Source organism: Vipera berus (genome assembly GCF_964194415.1).
Source record: "Vipera berus genome assembly, chromosome: 2".
Classification (NCBI taxonomy): domain Eukaryota; kingdom Metazoa; phylum Chordata; class Lepidosauria; order Squamata; family Viperidae; genus Vipera; species Vipera berus.
The window spans coordinates 242,330,022-242,347,979 of NC_138203.1; the positions used below are offsets into that span (position 1 = coordinate 242,330,022).

At 44.7% G+C, this 17,958-nt stretch overlaps 1 protein-coding gene across 3 annotated transcripts in view; it reads left to right on the plus strand.

Annotated features, from left to right (window-relative positions):
- LOC308664342 (protein SSUH2 homolog) overlaps positions 1-17,958 on the plus strand; it is a 46,626-nt gene that overhangs the window by 19,855 nt on the left and 8,813 nt on the right. For all 3 annotated transcript variants that reach the window (XM_081321507.1, XM_081321508.1, XM_081321509.1), the window contains 4 exons: positions 2,017-2,077; positions 3,227-3,351; positions 5,254-5,316; positions 6,854-6,936. In XM_081321507.1, coding sequence (XP_081177633.1) covers positions 2,017-2,077; positions 3,227-3,351; positions 5,254-5,316; positions 6,854-6,936 — 332 coding nt within the window. The remainder of the gene's footprint in view (positions 1-2,016; positions 2,078-3,226; positions 3,352-5,253; positions 5,317-6,853; positions 6,937-17,958) is intronic.

Here is a 17,958-nt window from a genome sequence, read left to right on the forward strand (position 1 = left end):
CACTGGTTGAAAAGCCATGGTCTATCTGAAGTGAATCCAACAAGAGAATAATAAAAACAGGAACTATAACCTAGCAGATTCTTTCTCCAGTTACTATCCACCTTATTGAGGACAGAATGGCATATTGAGGTCCAAGGAGGATTACAATATTTGTGTATATTTACCAGAGGTATAGCAATTGATGGGAAGTTCCATTTTCCACAAATTCATTCAGTGGTCTTAGACAAGATCATACTTAAACTTCCATCTTCTGATCTGAATCCACGGTGTGACAAAACATAGGCAAGTGACAAAACATAGTGCAAACACTGTCACGTTGCACATTTTTGTGATTTTGGCATCATGGAGAGAAATGGACACCTTTCTATAACACTGGAAAATAATACTTATTTTAGTGATGACTGGAGGAATGGAGAAAATGTTAGAGAAACTGTCACTTCTGTTCAGATATGCTTTGTTTTTCCTCTGTGGCTTGCTGCTTTTTACCTTTGTTTTTCTCTCCTTGCTGCTTTCCTTACCCATTTACTTTTTTTCAATAAAATATCAGTGATGAAAATAGAATCTTCCAATAGGAAATAAGTGATTGAAAAGAGAATAGAAACTGGCAACTTGATAATTCACTGTAATTCTACCTGTGGGAGCACAAGCAAATAGCATGTGATGCCTAGTTGACCTGAGAAAGTCACCTGTTGTGCAATGTCTTATGTACAGAGTTGTATATATATGTTTAAGACAGGAAGGAAAGAAGGAACAAAAGCTTCATAAAAATCACTTGACTTGCTGGCCTTTGTAGCCTTTAGTTTAACTTTGGATACATTTGCATTTTTGACTTTATAATATAGAACATAATTTTCATTTTCTGGATTCTGCTCAGTGGGTTGAATGGAAATCAATAGCTGTGGGCCACACTCAGCCTAAATTATAATAGTAACAACACATCATAATTCTAGACAGCCCTTTCTTGTTGGCAGCTATGGGGACATAATTAATACTCTCTTTTGCTAAAATGCTTGGGAATTCTTAGACGTTTGGCATTCAGACAAATCAACCACCAATAGACACATCGAGATAAACTCCCTTTACATACTATGTTAAAGATATAGTAAAAAATCCAGGAAGGCAACAAACAGCCTAGAACACATCCCCTCCAGCAGCCAAGTCCAGATAAAGAGGAAACCCACCAGGAAAACATGGAAGAAACAAAAGTAGCTGACAGGGCAAATTCCCGGGTATAATCAAACAGCAAACCCTTCCTTCCCTCACGCTGATGGTATTACCTAGCCTGGTAATGAAATGCTCACAAAGTTCCAAGAAGCCAGCATCAGTAGCTTCCAATATCCTAGTTATGTGGACTAAGTGGAATAAAACTTTAGTTAAAGCAGTCTTAACTTAGAATTTTAAACTGGCAGTTTTACATCCAAGTTATTGCTATTGTCAGGACCCACCCCAAACCACGTCTTAGGAAGACAAAACTCTTGGAGCCAAATCTTAGTCCAAAAGAAATCTTTACTATGACATGCTTGGTTGTAGGAATACAAGACAGGACTTAATATTGTTCTACAAACGAAACCCTTATAAAGAGTTCCCGGTTCAACCCCCCTTAACCCCATTTGGTCAGTCCCCCATCATTTACCTCGTATCATCCGTCTCGTGGGAAAAATGAACTTAAGACCTTTTATGTTTATTGCTCTCTTCCGTGACACAAGCCAGATGCTCCTACCCTAACCCCCCTCTTTTGTTTCCCCAGTTCAAAAGGCTTCTCTTTTCCTTTGAAATGCCTAATACAGGCTCAATACACATCCGTTCCCTCCTCCTCGGAGATGGCAGGATCCATGGAATAATGTTTTAAACATACATTTATGAATATGATATAAATGGATTCTGACAGTTATATTATATATAAAGATATTGATCTTCTTTGCACGCCATGGCTGCCTTTGGCAATATTTCTTGGAGATTTCTGTTAATCTGCTACTTTTTGAGACTAAAGTGTAGTTTTTTTACATTTCTTTTTAGTATTACTTGGAGACTTTCACTGAATCAAGGTCTTCATTATGGAAAACTATACCATATAGAGGTAAGTGTTGCTATGCTATGGCAGGAATTTGATTTTGCTGCCCCAATATGTTGTGTTCTTGTATTCTTTCCGGAGGGTATTTGTGGAAGTCATAGAGATGGCATTGGATTGTATTAAGCTTCATATACTGTAGGATTCAAATTCCATACTGGAGACGTCTTGTTTGCTCATTGTCAATTTCCATTGTCTCATGCCACATTCAATTTTGTTCTAACATGCAGACCTATTTATACATTTGGTTTTTTTAGTAGCAAAGTGGGAAGTAAAGATATGCTTCATCCTATAAGTGAAGATAATTTCTCTATCCGTAGAGTGTGCTGTATTCCAGGAGTCTATGCTTGATTCAGTACACTGGAAAAAACATGAATATAAAAGAGTCTCTTACCTCAATTTGAGGAGGATATGCGGATAACAAAACGTAGGGTGAAGCTAGTATACTTGACCTCACTTTCAGACTTTAGTGGTTAACTTCTGCCAAGATGGATGTAGCTTTACAGCACCAGTGCAGGATTAATGTGAGCTTAGGAAATTAATGATCTGTTTACATCACTACAAAAATTTATTAATTTGGACACGGTGATGCATTTTGCGATTTATGAAGCAATAGCGCTGTTTAAGAATTCCACTAGTATAATGAACTGTATAATTTGTTGAGTTCCTTGGAAGGGAGAACTTTTTTTTAATATTTAAATATTAACTCATTTATATAGGTAGGATGAAATATATGAACTGCGTGACGTTCAGGCTTTATCTGCTTTCTGAGAAAAATGCACTTCTTTTTGCTATTATTACTATTTTATATCCTGCCTTTCAGCACTAGGGAACTATTTTTAAGAAAATAAACACAGTAAAAAAGATGAGAATTTCAACTGTCAGAATTCTCTAACCAACATGATAATTTTGGGAGATGAAGTCCACAAATGGAGAGGATCCAGGTTAGGAATGCAGTTATCTGGTTACCTTGTTAGGTAATGAAATGTTCAAAAGTGAACAACCAAGCTCAGCAAGCATTAAGGATTCCACAGTTCATCCCTGAGTTATGTTCCCTTCTATTGAAATTAAATATATAAGCCTCAAGCTATGCTGCGGAAATGTTCATGCGCAAGATAGAATATTATGACATTGTCCAATCATCGTTGCTTTGATCAGGAGAACCTGTCGATTCTGCTCTGTATGGTGCAGCTCCTTCTCCCTGGGAGATGAGAGTAGAAGTTCCTGAGATATTCAAAGACAACGTCGCAAGAGTTAAAGTGCCTCGCACGTCATCAGTAAAGGTACAGAAAGCAAAAATGGGACAATGTTTCAGTTGCCGGGAGTTCCCTCTCTCCCTCCCCGCCTTCTTTCTTTCTCTTCAGTACTTTGCTTTACATTATTTATTAGTTTAGACAAACTACCGGTAAACTGCAGTGTATTAGGTAGAGCTTGGTTTGGGAGGTGTGCAGTATATGTGCACAGAATCGCAGCCTTAATTCTCAAGCTCTTGCTGCTTCCTTGAAAGTAGGTCAATAACAATCACCTACTTTGCACTCTAATTCACACTTCCATCACTATGGAACATTAATGGAGATTTCTTTGGGGCTGACTGAAGAAAGTAATTGAAGCATTTCTAAGCAATCATGTCTACCTTTCTTATGAAGAGCCTGGGATTTGTTTTGGGAGTGCTGAGGGTGCTTTAATAGTCATTTTGCCTAAATGGCCAGCCCATTTTCTTTCTAGCTTGGGAAAGAGGCAAGTGGTTAAAGTCTTCCAGGTTCTGCATTCAGACATGTTTCATATTAAACAAAGCCTGACCACGGAAAGATGTAGTACACATGCTGTTCATGGGAGATGCCAGTAGGCAGAGGTAGACGCGTTTGAGGCTTAAACACAAGCTTACATAACCACCATGTACAAACTGTCTTGTTTTTTCCTGTTAGATTGTGATAAGTAGTTAGACTGATTCTCATCCGGACAGGATATGGAGCAGAAAAATGGATTAGTGCCGACTTAAGCAATAAGGGACATGGTGGCTCAGTGGGTTAAGACGCTGAGCTTGTCGATCAGAAGGTTGGCAGTTTGGCGGGTCGAATCCCGAGTGCCGCGTAACAGAGTGAGCGCCTGTTACTCGTCCCAGCTGCTGCCAACCTAGCAGTTCGAAAGCACGTAAAAATGCAAGTAGAAAAATAGGGACCACTCTGGTGGGAAGGTAACAGCGTTCCATGCACCTTTGGCATCTAGTCATGCTGGCCACATGACCATGGAGACGTCTTTGGACAAACGCTGGCATGCCGGCCACGTGACCATGGAGACGTCTTCGGACAAACGCTGGCTCTTCGGCTTTGAAACAGAGATGAGCACCGGCCCCTAGAGTCGGAAACGACTAGCACGCATGTGCGGGGGAAACTACTTTTTACCTTAAGCAATTAAACCAGCTGGGATTGGTTTTTGAAGAAAATATTTTCTGGAAAAGCAAGTCTATTCTCTTGCATACATAAATGGGTAATATTTTATTTATAGGATTCTTCTTATTTGGATTGTTTTTGCTATTCAAAGAAAAACAAAAATCACAGATGAAAAATCCTAAAAATTTTTGGAAACTGGGGATGATTGTTACAAGATTCATTCAAGTAAATGATTATATATACATTTCAAACATGATTATGAAAAACTAAATTTAGTACACCATTTCTTTCATTGCTGGTGCAGGCCTTTTGTGCAAGAACAAAGGACTGTGGCTGTAGTTACAGGAATCATTAATTCAGTGTGCTTTCTTTAATCATGAAGCAATTATTAGCAGCTCTATTTTTATTTTTATTTTGTTGTTGTGGAAAGGATTTTCAAGAGGAAAGTATGGTGCATGGCCAGAGCATTGAAGAGGGACAGTGCTGTTTAGAAGTTAATAAGGCCAGAGCTACAAATGGCTATAAAATAAAATAATAAAATAAAGAACAAGGTGGTTGACAATTTTGCAGAATTTATCAGTTAATGTATGAAGACAAAGAAGTGAAAGAGGTTTAGAAAGGCCATCACAGTTTGAGAATATGGTAACTTTGGTGGAGAGGTTGGAAACACCCCCAGGCGAAGTGAAAAAAAAATAACTTTCTGGTGCTAATGAATCCTTTTACATTTCTTGTCAAAGTTGAGTCAGTCACAGTAAAAATGAAAGGCTGCCTTTTAACGCCTCTTTTTATTTGAAGGGATGTCCAATATGTGGCTGTTCTGGCAGACGACCCTGCACCCAGTGCCATGGCCTCACGAGGGTATGTACTTCTAAGTCAGAGACGTGTCTTGCTTCATGTGGAAAGTTCCCTGAAGAAAAGGGTTTTTTTTTTTTTAGAAAAAATAAAAGATAAAGTTGACGTCCTCAGAGCAGTTTGCAAATTGGGTTGCTACAAATAATAAGCTAGGAGAAGCACTAATGAAAATATTATGGTTGAGAAGACTGCTAGCAGAAAGAGGACTTATCGAGTATCTGATAATGGTATCTACTTACCATTATTTGAGGATATGTCCTCCCCACAAAGCCTCCATCTCAACAATAATCTCCTGGGGAGGCAGATGGAAGCCTGTTCCAGGCATTCCAGCATGGAGGGGAGTGTTTTTCACAGGGAATGGAAGAAGCTCTCCCAATTGGAAAGTCCATGGAGGTGCATGGTGGAAGTTTAAGGTGAGCTGATTAGGGTAAACATCTGCTTTATTACAACTGGCCCAGGAGTTCTATTTTTGGAGCTGCCTCCATCTGAGCAGTCTGGTGAGCGCATACCTCTGAAATTGACTGAAATTGTAATTGAAAGGACTAGGGTCTTATATTTCTGTAACATATGTGGTATGGCAGGAGTTTCCCAGTGACCTCCTCCCTTGCCCCTCACACGATGTTCTAGAATGAAACCTGGCACAGAAATAGCTTCAACACAGAACCACATTTTACATCTCCTTCCCTTTGAGATGATGGGCACTGATTTGCTGTAATTTGACACACGAATCAGGAAAGTGTTTCTCAGACTACCTAGTGCTCAGTAACAGGTTGACTGGTCAACCAGCCATTTTGAGAAACACAAGAGCACCCCACAGTTGGATGTGTTTCTCACACATCTTGAACTCCATTTGCAGGAAGACTTAACAGCAGCTTTATCTCAGCTGCACAAGTCCAGATGACCAGTTCTTCTGCAGCTAAGACTCTTAACGTTTTGTCACCTAGCAATAATTACTTTAATAGATCCTTTGGAGAAAATGTTTCAGTCAACTGCCTGGGTCTTACAAAGACCAGCACAACATACAACCAATCTCTGTATAGGGATTGGTAGCTTTTCTTGTGGTTGGCGATAGTCATATTTTAGCTAGAAGAAATAACCAATCACTGCTCTTACAGTGTCATGCCTCCGGAAGACCTAGAGGATCTACTAAGCAATGGTTGCTACTGTTATAAATAGCACCTGGCTGCACAGTATGTTCACAGATTTCAGTGTGAATTTATTTACAGAAAGAATGATGATTGTGATGGTTGGGCATTATACCAGCAGCTCAGGTTTTCTTATTTACTATTCTACCAACCGTTGAGAATGGAACTCTACAAAGTGATGACAGTTTCCATGGAAGGAAGAATTTTTAGAGGAAAGGAATTTCATAATGAGCATCTTTCTAAACACTTTCACAATCCTACCCAATTTTAAAGCCACTCTATATAGAGTGCTGTTTTTTCTAAGAGGAGCACAGAGGTCTGCTTTTGACTAATGAAAAAATGGTTGGTAGAAATCCTGCTAATTTAATGCTCTTCTATTTGATGTTATATGTCAACAGAAACAATGTTGGGTGTGTAATGGAACAGGATCCCAGTTCAGTAACCAGAGGTGTTCTACTTGTTCTGGAGTGGGAACAACCATGTACGTGAGTTAGTGCACTTCCTTTTTATTTGCAGTCTAGCCTTGAATGTGAGAAAATGATCGTGCTCACTTCTGTTCTGTAAATCGCAGCTAGGTGATAACACTGTAAATAATCTGATAATGGATTGTTCTACATGATTCCAGCCCTTTAAGCTAGACCAGGGGTCGGCAACCTGAAAAAGCAAAAGAGCCACTGGGAACTGGTTCCATCACACATAAAAAAAAGTGGGAGCCGCACGCGTGCATCCACGCATGTGCGTGCGTGGATACACGCACGTGGTTCCACTTTTTTTATGTGGACGCACCTGCACGCCAGCGGTGACGGGTCTCCGTGGTGACGGGTGCTGGGTTGCGGCACCGCCTTCAGCCCGGGCGCCGCCGGAGCCACCCCCGGGACCTCCAACCTGCCGCCCGAACACCCGTTTGGAGACCTGCTGGTGCAGCACCAGCAGGTCTCCAAACGGGTGTTCGGGCGGAGGTGCGCGCGCACCTCTCCAAAGGTGCATGCAGGAGCTCTCCAAAGATGATTGCAAAGGTGCGCGCAGCTCTCCAAACCTTTGGAGAGGTGCGCGCGCACCTCCGCCCGAACACCCGTTTGGAGACCTACTGGTGTTCGGGCGGAGGTATGGTTTGGAGACCTGCTGGTGCCGGTTTAGAAAGCTGCCGCAGCACCAACAGGTCTCCAAACCGCACCTCCGCCCGAACACCAGCAGGTCTCCAAACGGGTGTTCGGGCGGAGGTGCGCGCGCACCTCTCCAAAGGTTTGGAGAGCGGTGCGCGCAGGCCGATGAAACCTTCTGATGTTAGTAAAATGAGGACCTAGAGCAGGGATCGGCAACCTGAAAAAGCAAAAGAGCCACTGGGAACCGGTTCCATCATACATAAAAAAAAAGTGGGAGCTGCGTGCGTGTATCCTCGCACGAGCATGCACAAAAAACATTTTGCGCATGCGCAAAATGTTTTGTTTCTTGCACGTGCGCAGATGCGCGCGCGGTTGCCACTTTATGTGTGATGGAACCAGTTGCGCGGCGGCGACGGCCCGTTTGCAGAGCCGACATTAATCTGGCACCCAGTCAAATGGTCACCTCCTTATTGTGATGCCATCTTTCAACCACCCGCATAAAATTTTCTGGCAAAGCTTCCGTAATCTTAGAAATACAGGGAGAAAGAAAAGCAACACAAAGCGTGAGCTTTTTGTTTTTTCTTTACAAGAAAAGATCCTGTTGTTAAAGTGCTCTTTTCCCCACAACATAAAAGCCCAAACCTTACAAACTGGCAGCCCTCCTCCATTACATCAGATCTCCACACAGCCTAGTATTGTGCTGATTTAATTTTAAAAGTCCCTGAGAGTTCTGAGGAACTTGCTCCCCAACTTCGACGTTTTCCCATTTCGACAAAATGGCAGAACCCCACCCCTCTTCTTGGTGCCATTCGATGCTTTAATAGCTACGAGAAAGGCAGAAATTTAGCACGATCAGCCCTCAGGCAGCGCTGGCTGCCCCAGTATTTCTGCCTCCCACGCAGCAGAAAGACCACAAGGGGCGAGACTGGGTGGAGTGGGGTGGCAGAGATACGACAAACCCTTGAAAGAAGCCTGATTCCCTTTTCCTTACCCGCCGCGATCGCGGCCTCGGTCACCGAAGCGTAGTGGCTTCGGGCCAAAATATTCAAAGTACCTGGAGCCTCTCTGATTCTTCCTTTTATACACTTGTGCTTAACTGCCAATAAGACGCTGTGTGAACCAGAGAATTAAATTAAAAGTTCAATAAACACCGATCAATATTCGTGTAAATATTGAATCCATAAAACGATCTTCTCCTTAACTGTAGTTATACTGCAGGTACTCGTCCTTATCCTCCCGGGCGGAACGGAGAAGCGCGGTCGTTTCGCAGCTTTCCAGCCCAACTCAATTCGTCCCTCATAAAACCCAGGCAGGAAAGGCCGGCGCACTTCCCAGAGCCGCGCTCTTCACTTGCCAAAGGTTGCCGGGTGCCGAGCTCGCCGGTGGAATAAAGAAATCGTCTCTCCCTGTCTCACGTGTAAATAAATCATCAGCCTCACTTACTTGACCACCGGCTTGCTGGTCATTCAGGGAAATAATGGTTAATCGATGGCTAATCGATGGAGACGTGTAACGTATTAGTTTGCAGTCCTTCATCATCCTATTTTCTTCAATTGCCCCGGGGGGGGGTGTCGTCTGCGGTACTTACAGAATCCATGGTGGGGTTGGGTGGGGGGTGGGAACGGACAGAGACGACCATTCAACCCGCGCGGAGAGCCCGTCAAGCAGCGCTCTGAGGGAACGGGAGCGGGACGAGATCGGGCTTTTGCCCTTCGGCTGAAGGCGAGGTGCTCACCTCTAGTTGCAGACCTGGCAAACGGGGGATAGCCAGAAGTTGCGCGGAGGTGGGGGTGGGGGAAAAACGGGGCCCGCTACGAGTTGCTTCAAGGGAGTCGCGGCACTTTGGGGAAAGGCAACTTTTTCCCCCCGGCTCCGCAAACGAAAAGCGTCGCGCGCCTGAGTCTCAGAGCACACCTGAAGGGTAAGTGAGAATCCAGGCGACGGGGAGGCCGAGTGTGTGTGTGTGTGTGGGGGGTGTTCATTCTCCCCATTTTTCACAACCAGGTCGCAAGGGGTTTTGCCCTCGTTGCCTGTGGACGCGCAGGACAAGTCCTCCGTCCCAGCCACGCTCAAAAAAAAAAAGTTCCTCCTTAGCCGAGCGCCTCGGGAAACAGCATCGGCGGCAAAGATGGGTGAAGACGAGAGACGTTTCCCCTCACGTAAAATGCCTAGTGTTATACTGTGTTCCTTTCGGGGGGCAAGGGGGGGGTGGAACGAGGGGAAGGGGAATCCATTTTATTTTATTTTAAAGGAAATGTAAGCTTGTTTGTCATCAACATCAGACCGCGACAAGCCTGACTGGCTTCTTTTAAGCCCCCGGCGGAGGGCCACAATCAATGCCTTAATCATGGCTTTTAGCATTTCCCTTGCAAATCCGCGCCGTTTGGATTTGTCACCGGGCGCGTGGATGGTGCCAAAGACACCACATTCAAGGCTTTCCAGGAAATAGTTGCAAGCTGAACAATAGCGCTTCAAAGCATAGGGCGCTCACCATCACCACCACCACCCCGCGCCCGCGCGCCCCCGCAGGTATAGAGAAGGTATGAGAGGGATACCGGCGTGCGCAGGCCCCAGTCAGTTTCCTTAGAAACTGGCAAGTTATGTGTGCTCTGCAATATGTAGAGTTTAGTAACGGGCCGCGGCAACTTTCCATTCGGAGAGGTGCACGCGCACCTCTCCAAAGGTTTGGAGAGCTGCGCGCGCACCTCCACCCGTTCGGAGAGGTGCGTGCACAGCGCCACCCGTTTATAGACCTGCTGCTGCGGCCCGTTTGCAGAGCTACCGCCTTCCTCTGAAGGTGGCAGCTCTGCAAATGGGCCGCAGCAGCTTTCCCAACGAGCGGCGCCACTGCCTGTTCAGGCGGAGATGCGCGTGCACCTCTCCAAAGTTTTGGAGAGGTGCACGCACCCCTCCGCCCGTTCGGAGAGGTGCGCGCGCACCTCTCGGAACGGGCAGTGGCGCCATCCGTCGGGAAAGCTGCCGCGGCCCGTTTGCAGGCTACCGCCTTCCTCTGAAGGCGGCAGCTCTGCAAACGGGCCGCAGCTGCTTTCCCAACGAGCAGCACCACTGCCCGTTCGGGCGGAGCGCGCGTACCTCCACCCGTTCGAAGAGGTGCGTGTGCACCTCCGCCCGTTCGAAGAGGTGCGCGCGCACCTCCGCCCGTTCGAAGAGGTGCGTGTGCACCTCCGCCCGTTCGAAGAGGTGCGTGTGCACCTCCGCCCGTTTGAAGAGGTGCGCGTGCACCACCGCCCGTTCGAAGAGGTGCGCGCGCACCACCGCCCGTTCGAAGAGGTGCGCACGCACCGGGCGACTGGGAGCCACAGGAGATGGCTCAAAGAGCCGCATGCGGCTCCGGAGCCGCGGATTGCCGACTCGTGTCCTAGAGAGTGTTTGGGCCAATATGGTCACATTTGTAAACCACTCAGAGTGCTGTAAAGCACTATGGAGCAGTATATAAGTCTAAACGCTATTGCTATTGCTACATCATCATCATTCTAGCCATTATTTATCCATTGCAGGATGGAGGCCTCTTCCGTATTTTTCCAATCAGTAAGGTCTTGAGCTTTCTTTTACCAACTGGGCCCACAATACTTGCTGATGTTGTTGATCCATCTTGTTTTAGGTCTCTTTTGTAGACATAAAACAAGATTAGATTAGAATAACAGAGTTGGAAGGGACCTTGTAGGTGATATAGTCCAACCCCCTTGCCCCCACCCAAGCAGGAGACCTTACACCATTTCTGACAGTTGGCAGTCCAGTCTCTTTTTGAAAGCTTCCAGTGATGAAGCTCCCACAACATCTGAAGGCAAAATGTTCTATTGGTTGATTGTTGCTACACATTGACTACTATTGCTTTGTGAGGCAACATATAACTTCATTTTGTGCAGTTGCCTCATCCCCAATCACTGAAGCACCACTTTATCTTGGTGGGTCCAGTTGAAAGCCCTGACGTGGGCCACGTCACCTGGCTGCTTTGCTTCAGCAGAGCTGTCTTCTCTGCATGTGCAGACATTTGGTACATACTGTCTAGGACAGAGGTAGGCAACCTTGGCTCTTTTATGACTGTGGACTTCAACTCCCAGAATTCCTGGTCTAGAAGGAGAGTTTGCATTGCTCTGTGGAACTGTATTGGAGAGGCCTCATTCAAAGCAACAAGTCCTTATGAGTCTTTGCATGGACCTCCTGAGTAGGCATACATGCAAAACAGGTTATTTGTCTGTCACATCATTATGTGGACTTGGAAGCAATAGACAAGCAGCCTCCTGGTTTCAGATCTCACTTTTAATTTGAACTTACTAAGACTGCGACTGGGTCGGACACGACTTCGCAACTAACAACAACAAAAGACTGCCTAATAGACTTTAGGTGCAAAATAAGAGGAAGCATCATTTTGAATGTCCTTAGAGAAATGAGAACACGTTTTAGGGAAATAGCAATAGAAATGCTAATGTTATTTTTATTGAAAGAACTGGAATCCTGTGCTAATTGAAATGAAGTTTGAAAAGCAGTCCTATCATTTTGATATGCAGCTGTCTGAGAAACCAGAAAGGGAAAAAAATGTCTGTTTTGTTCTGCTCTGCATTTCAAAGAAATATTTGGTGACTTTCCACATAAGCGCGGAAATTGAACATATCTCAAGTGAATCAAGAAGAGATCCTTGCTTGAATTGTGTGTCTTCTCCAGTTACAGTATGTTTGGGCCTTATAAACAAGCATGGAAGCCATCATGTGAGCTATGATGAGCAGCCCCTCTTGTTCTTTAAAGTTGCACTGGAGTTATCGATGCAGAGCTAGTCTCCATGAGTATAATGCAATTTTCTACAGCCAGAAATCCTTGCATGTAGATTTGTCCAGTATGAAGGCTTATGGGTTTGTTGGGATCCTTAAAGTAAGGGTGTTTTTAGTCTCCCTCTCCCCAGTGGCACAGGGAAAGAGGAGGACAGCCTCTGGACCAGAATTTATGGAATATATAAAGACGACAGATAAATGATGTTCTGGAATCTTATGTCATCGACATACTTATAGTATTTGCTATATAGGATTCCAAAGTGGAACAAAACGGATGGAAAAATGTATTTATACAACATATAGGGAGATTTATTTATTTATTAAATTCATACGCCATTCCTCTTGCTAGCCATAGCGACTCTGGGCAGCTTACCATGCAATATATATATATATACAATATATATATATATATATATATATATATATATATATATATATATATATATATATATATATATATATATATATACAATATATATATATACAATATATATATATATATATACCGTATATACTTGAGTATAAGCCGACTCGAGTATAAGCCGAGACCCCCAATTTCACCCCCAAAAACTGGGAAAAGTTGTTGACTCGAGTATAAGCCGATCCGCCGTTCTGCATGCCTCGGAGGCTGGATCCGCGCTCTGCAAGCCTCTGCCGCCAGCAGAGGCTCGATCCGCCATTTTGCAAGCCTGAATACACAGGAATACCCTGTGTGGCCGCGGCTCTCGGGGAAGCCCTGGCTGTCCGCTTCCTCACTCCACGCTGCCATTCGGGGCCCGCGCGTTCCCCGGGCAAATCGCGGCGCCCAGCAGGCGAGGAAACACGCCCGTTCCAGTCGCCCCCCCCTTCCCTCAGGAGACGCGAAGCAAGTGACCGCCCGGAGCTTACCGAGGACTTGCGCGCGGCCGAGGCTTCGGTACTTCCAGGATCGCGCGCACCTCTCCCAAGCCGCCGCCGTCCGGAGACCTGCCGAAGTTTGGGGAGGTTTGGGGAGGTACGCGCGCACCTCCCCAAACCTCCCCAAACGTCAGCAGGTCTCCGTTCCTCCACGCAGACCTGCCGACGTTTGGGGAGGTTTGGGTGCCTCCCCAAACCTCCCCAGGTCTCCGTTCCTCCTGCCGAAGTTTGGGGAGGTTTGGGCGCCTCCCCAAACCTCCCCAGGTCTCCGTTCCTCCGCGCAGACCTGCCGACGTTTGGGGAGGTTTGGGCACCTCCCCAAACCTCCCCAGGTCTCCGTTCCTCCTGCCGAAGTTTGGGGAGGTTTGGGCGCCTCCCCAAACCTCCCCAGGTCTCACTATACACATTCACCCAGAAGTGACTCCCTCTGTCCTGACAGGGGATTATTCCCCTCCAAGTACATCTAGAATGGTAGTCAAAAGAATTGTTAAGTAGTTTTTACCTTTCACAAATCTCTTTCAACTTCTTTAGTTGATTGCTTTGGCATTCTTCTGCTACATCTGTTAGCTTTTGTATAAGCTTAGGAGGGGGAAAAAACAGATATGTCATAGACTGTACCAGCCACACATTCTGTTGATAAGTATTGCACAGATAGTCTTCAGGTTGTGACCCTAATGGAGACTGCCATTAAATAATGTTAAATGAACTGCCTCAAGTAATGACCAGCCATACGTATTCTCCTCAGTGCATTCATTAAAGAGTGCACTGGTCATTAATTGAGGGTGGGGGAGATCCTGGGAGGCCTAATGCAAGCACCAGCCCGCCTGCCTCAGGTCTCCCCCACCCCCAGATACTGGGCTTCAGCACAGCTGGCTGTCTTGCCAAAGAGAAACATCTGGGAAGGAAAACCCTGTCTTACCTCTTTCCCAATTCTGCCTCTGCCCTTCCTCCTACCAAGGTGTTCTGGGACTAGTTCCCTAGCCTTTTGGAGCTTTTGGTGTTCGCCCATCAGCTGTCTACGGGGAGGCAACAAAGCTGCCTCTCTAGGCTTTGAGAAAAGGCCCCTTGCACAAAAGGCAGCTTCAGGACGAGCTTCCAAAAACCCTTTCCTTCCTTAACGCCCTCCCCACCTTCCCCCAGAAAGCCATATTTGGTTTTTTTTATTGAAAATTTTTATTGAAGTTACAATATTATCCCCTCCCCAACCCACCCCAGAACCCCTCCCCCTCCCCCATATTTCTTCAATAACAAAAACATAAAAAGCTGGTTGGGATGTACTCGCTGATTTCCCCCCCCCCTTTTTTTAGATGCTAAAACTAAACTCTCCCTCTGCCTTCCAACCAATATCCCTTTTTAAAATCTTACCTTGGCTCCAGATGGAAGAGTAGAGGAACTAAGCTAGTAAGGAGAGAATTTTTTTCTGCAACTTTTTACTCCTGAAGTAGTAGTAGTAGTAATAGTAGTAGTAGGAATAATAATAATAAATCCATAAAAGTTGTGCCAGAAAATGGAGGACGCTGGGTCTTTGCAAGTTTTAGCTGTCTGTCAGACTGCCTGAAAAGGGCGGCCTTCAGGCAGCCAGGCGGACAGCTAAAGCTTGCAAAGACCCAGCGTCCTCCATTTTCTGGCATAACCTTCGGAGATTACTTTAAAAAACAAAACAAAAAAAAAACTTCAGAGGAAAAACAGCTGCAGAAACATTTTGTCTCCTTGCTGGCTTGGTTCATCTACTCTTCAGCCAGGAGGGAGTCCAAGGCCTAGAGAAGGAGAGCTTTGCAGCATCCCTATGGACAGCTGATGGGCAGACAGCTGAAAGAAGCAGGCAGGCAGGGCGCGGAGGAACGGAGACCTGCAGGTCTCGGACGGCGGTGGCTTGGGAGAGGTGCGCGCGATCCCGGAAGCACCAAAGCCTCGGCCGCACACAAGTCCTCGGTAAGTTTTTTTTGTTGACTGGAGTATAAGCCGAAGTGGAATTTTTCAGCCCAAAAAGTGGGCTGAAAAATTCGGCTTATACTCAAGTATATACGGTATATATATATATATATATATATATATATATATATATATATATATATATATATATATATATATATATATATATATATATATATATATATATATATATATATATATATATAATAGGAAGAATTAAAATTACAAGAACTTGCATGGAGCAAGGGTGGTGCTTTCTCTGTCACCTCCATCCTAAAACTTTCCAAATGGGTCCCCATGCCAACTGGGTGGGCCAAGTCTTAAGGCCACCCCTTTGGAAACCAGATGTATCAGATTAGACCAGAGCTCCCCAACCCCCAGTCTGTGGACTGGCACTGGGCCACAGCATGCCAGAAACTGGGCCATGCAAACAAGTGAAGCCCCATCCATGGGATGCAGGTAGCACACGAAACCATGCCCCCTGTGGTCTGTGAAAAAAACTTTCCCCCCCAGGACCGATCCCTGGTGCCTAAAAGGTTGGGGGCCTCTGGATTAAACTACACCTCCAGTGGTAAGGGGGGGCATGACAGAAAAGGCACTTCTTCTAGATCCCCCAACTGAAATTCCTTGGCTGACAGGGTTCACAGTAGGCCTTTTCTACTGGAATGTGTTGGGTGGGCCAGTCCCATTGAACAAGATGGTTCTTCAGATAACCTGGCCCCATCCCATAAAGGACTTTAAAGGCGGTAACCAGCATTTTGACTTGGACCTAGAAGCAGATCTGCAAGCAGTGCAGCTTGAGTAACAATGGTGCTATTTCAGGCACCTCCAGAACTGTCTGCGCCACTGTATTCTGAACCAGTTGTAGCTTCTGAATACTCTTAAAGGGTAGCCCCATATAGAGCACATTGCAGTAGTCCAGATAAGAGATGATCAGGGTATGAGTGCTTAAATGTGGGGCCTCACAATCCAGGAAATGGTGCGACTGGCGCACAGCATGAAGCTGCACAGAGGTTCTCCTATCCACGACTGCCACCTGCTCCTTGAGCAGGAGTTGTGAGTCTAGAACAGATATGTCAAATTTTCAACGTCACGTGACGTCGCGCAACGTATCAGGACTCTTTTGCCATTGCCGGCAATGGGGTGGGCGCGGCTTCCGCGTGACGTGTCTGGCCCACTGGCCAGCAGTTTAACACCTCTGGTCTAGAAGGAACCCCAGATTGTGCACCGGATCTGTCTGGGGTAGTATAACCTCATGCAGAACTAAAGATGGTAAACCTCTGGATCCCAATACATGAAAGAAAGTTACATAAAAGAAAGAAAGGAAACACCAGCCTTTATCAGAGACCTCTTAAATTTGTGTGTGAGTGTGTATTTGTGTGTGTGTGTAGGAAAAAGGCTTTTTGTATGTAGCGCATTAGATTATTAACAAAAATCCATGTGTGCTGTAGTGTCTGTGATGCACTTAGTATCCACTGATCTCCGTGGTTTTTTTTAAATTAGTAAAATTACATGAAATAGCCTAATGTTGCATAGTTTCTTAGTTGTCTTATAAAACTTATTACTGTTTGATACCTGTGATGGTATGCAGTATCACCCGCCCCCAAAGTCTGCTAATCCCTGAGTTTCCCAGTTGGTAACAGTGATCACAGTTAGAAATTCCTGCCTGGAATAGTCAATATTGAGTTGCTAACTAAAAGTTTTACTTTTAGTCTGGTAGATATTAATCTACCAGATCCAGCAGATGGCACCATTTACCCAGCAGAAAAGCTGAACAAAAAGGGAGCTGAATTTATTTACTGTAGTTCTTGAATTCCCATAGTTCTACCCATAAAGGAAGAAATTGCTATTATTTTTAATATCTGAGTCATTGGTAAAAAAGTAAGAAGGAACTTAAATAAACAAAATGATATTTTAGACATTTAAAAGTCTTCTTTTGCCAATTCTGATTATTTTTCCTGTCTATCATTCATTTGTGAAACCCAGAGACTTCTAGGCTTCTTGATTCATAAATAAAATTGTATATCAACCCATTTTATTCCATGTAGCTGCTGGGATTAATTGTAGTAAGTTTGTTGCTAGAATAGATGAAGAAATATATTATCATCATCATCATCATTATTGTTGTTGTTATATTTTTATCCATATCAAAATGGAATTCTCAGGGTACATTACAAAAGTTATATAAAATTTGAAATACAATAAATAATATTAAATAGTACAGAAAATGCATAATATAAATCACCATCCTATACTAATGTTGGCAGGTGCTTAACAAAATTGGTTCAGTGCTGAAAATGTACTTTGAAGAGAAAAAAAATAATCAGGAAACTTCAAGTCCAAAGACTTATTTCTCTTTCCAAGGATTCAGGGCAGTGACCAGGAAAGTGATGTAAGGTTACTAATGTGGTATGATGGTTTAGTTGTCAGGCTGCAATTAAGAGATCCTGGTTGAATTGTGCACTCACCGCTCTCTGGATAATTTTGAGCTAAAGGTAATCCTTGACTTACAACAGTTCATTTAGTGACTGCTCAGAGTTACAACGGCACTGGAAAAAGTGACTTATGACCGTTTTTCACACGACCTTTGCAGCATCGCCATGGTCACGTGATCAAAATTCAGACACTTGGCAAGTGACTTGTATTTATGATGGTTGCAGGGTCCCAGTGTCATGTGATCACCTTTTGAGACCTTCTGACAAGCAAAGTCAATGAGGAAGCCTAACAAATGAGCCTTGGTGGAGCAGTAGGCTAATGCCTCCTTAAGTAACACCAGCTGCCTGC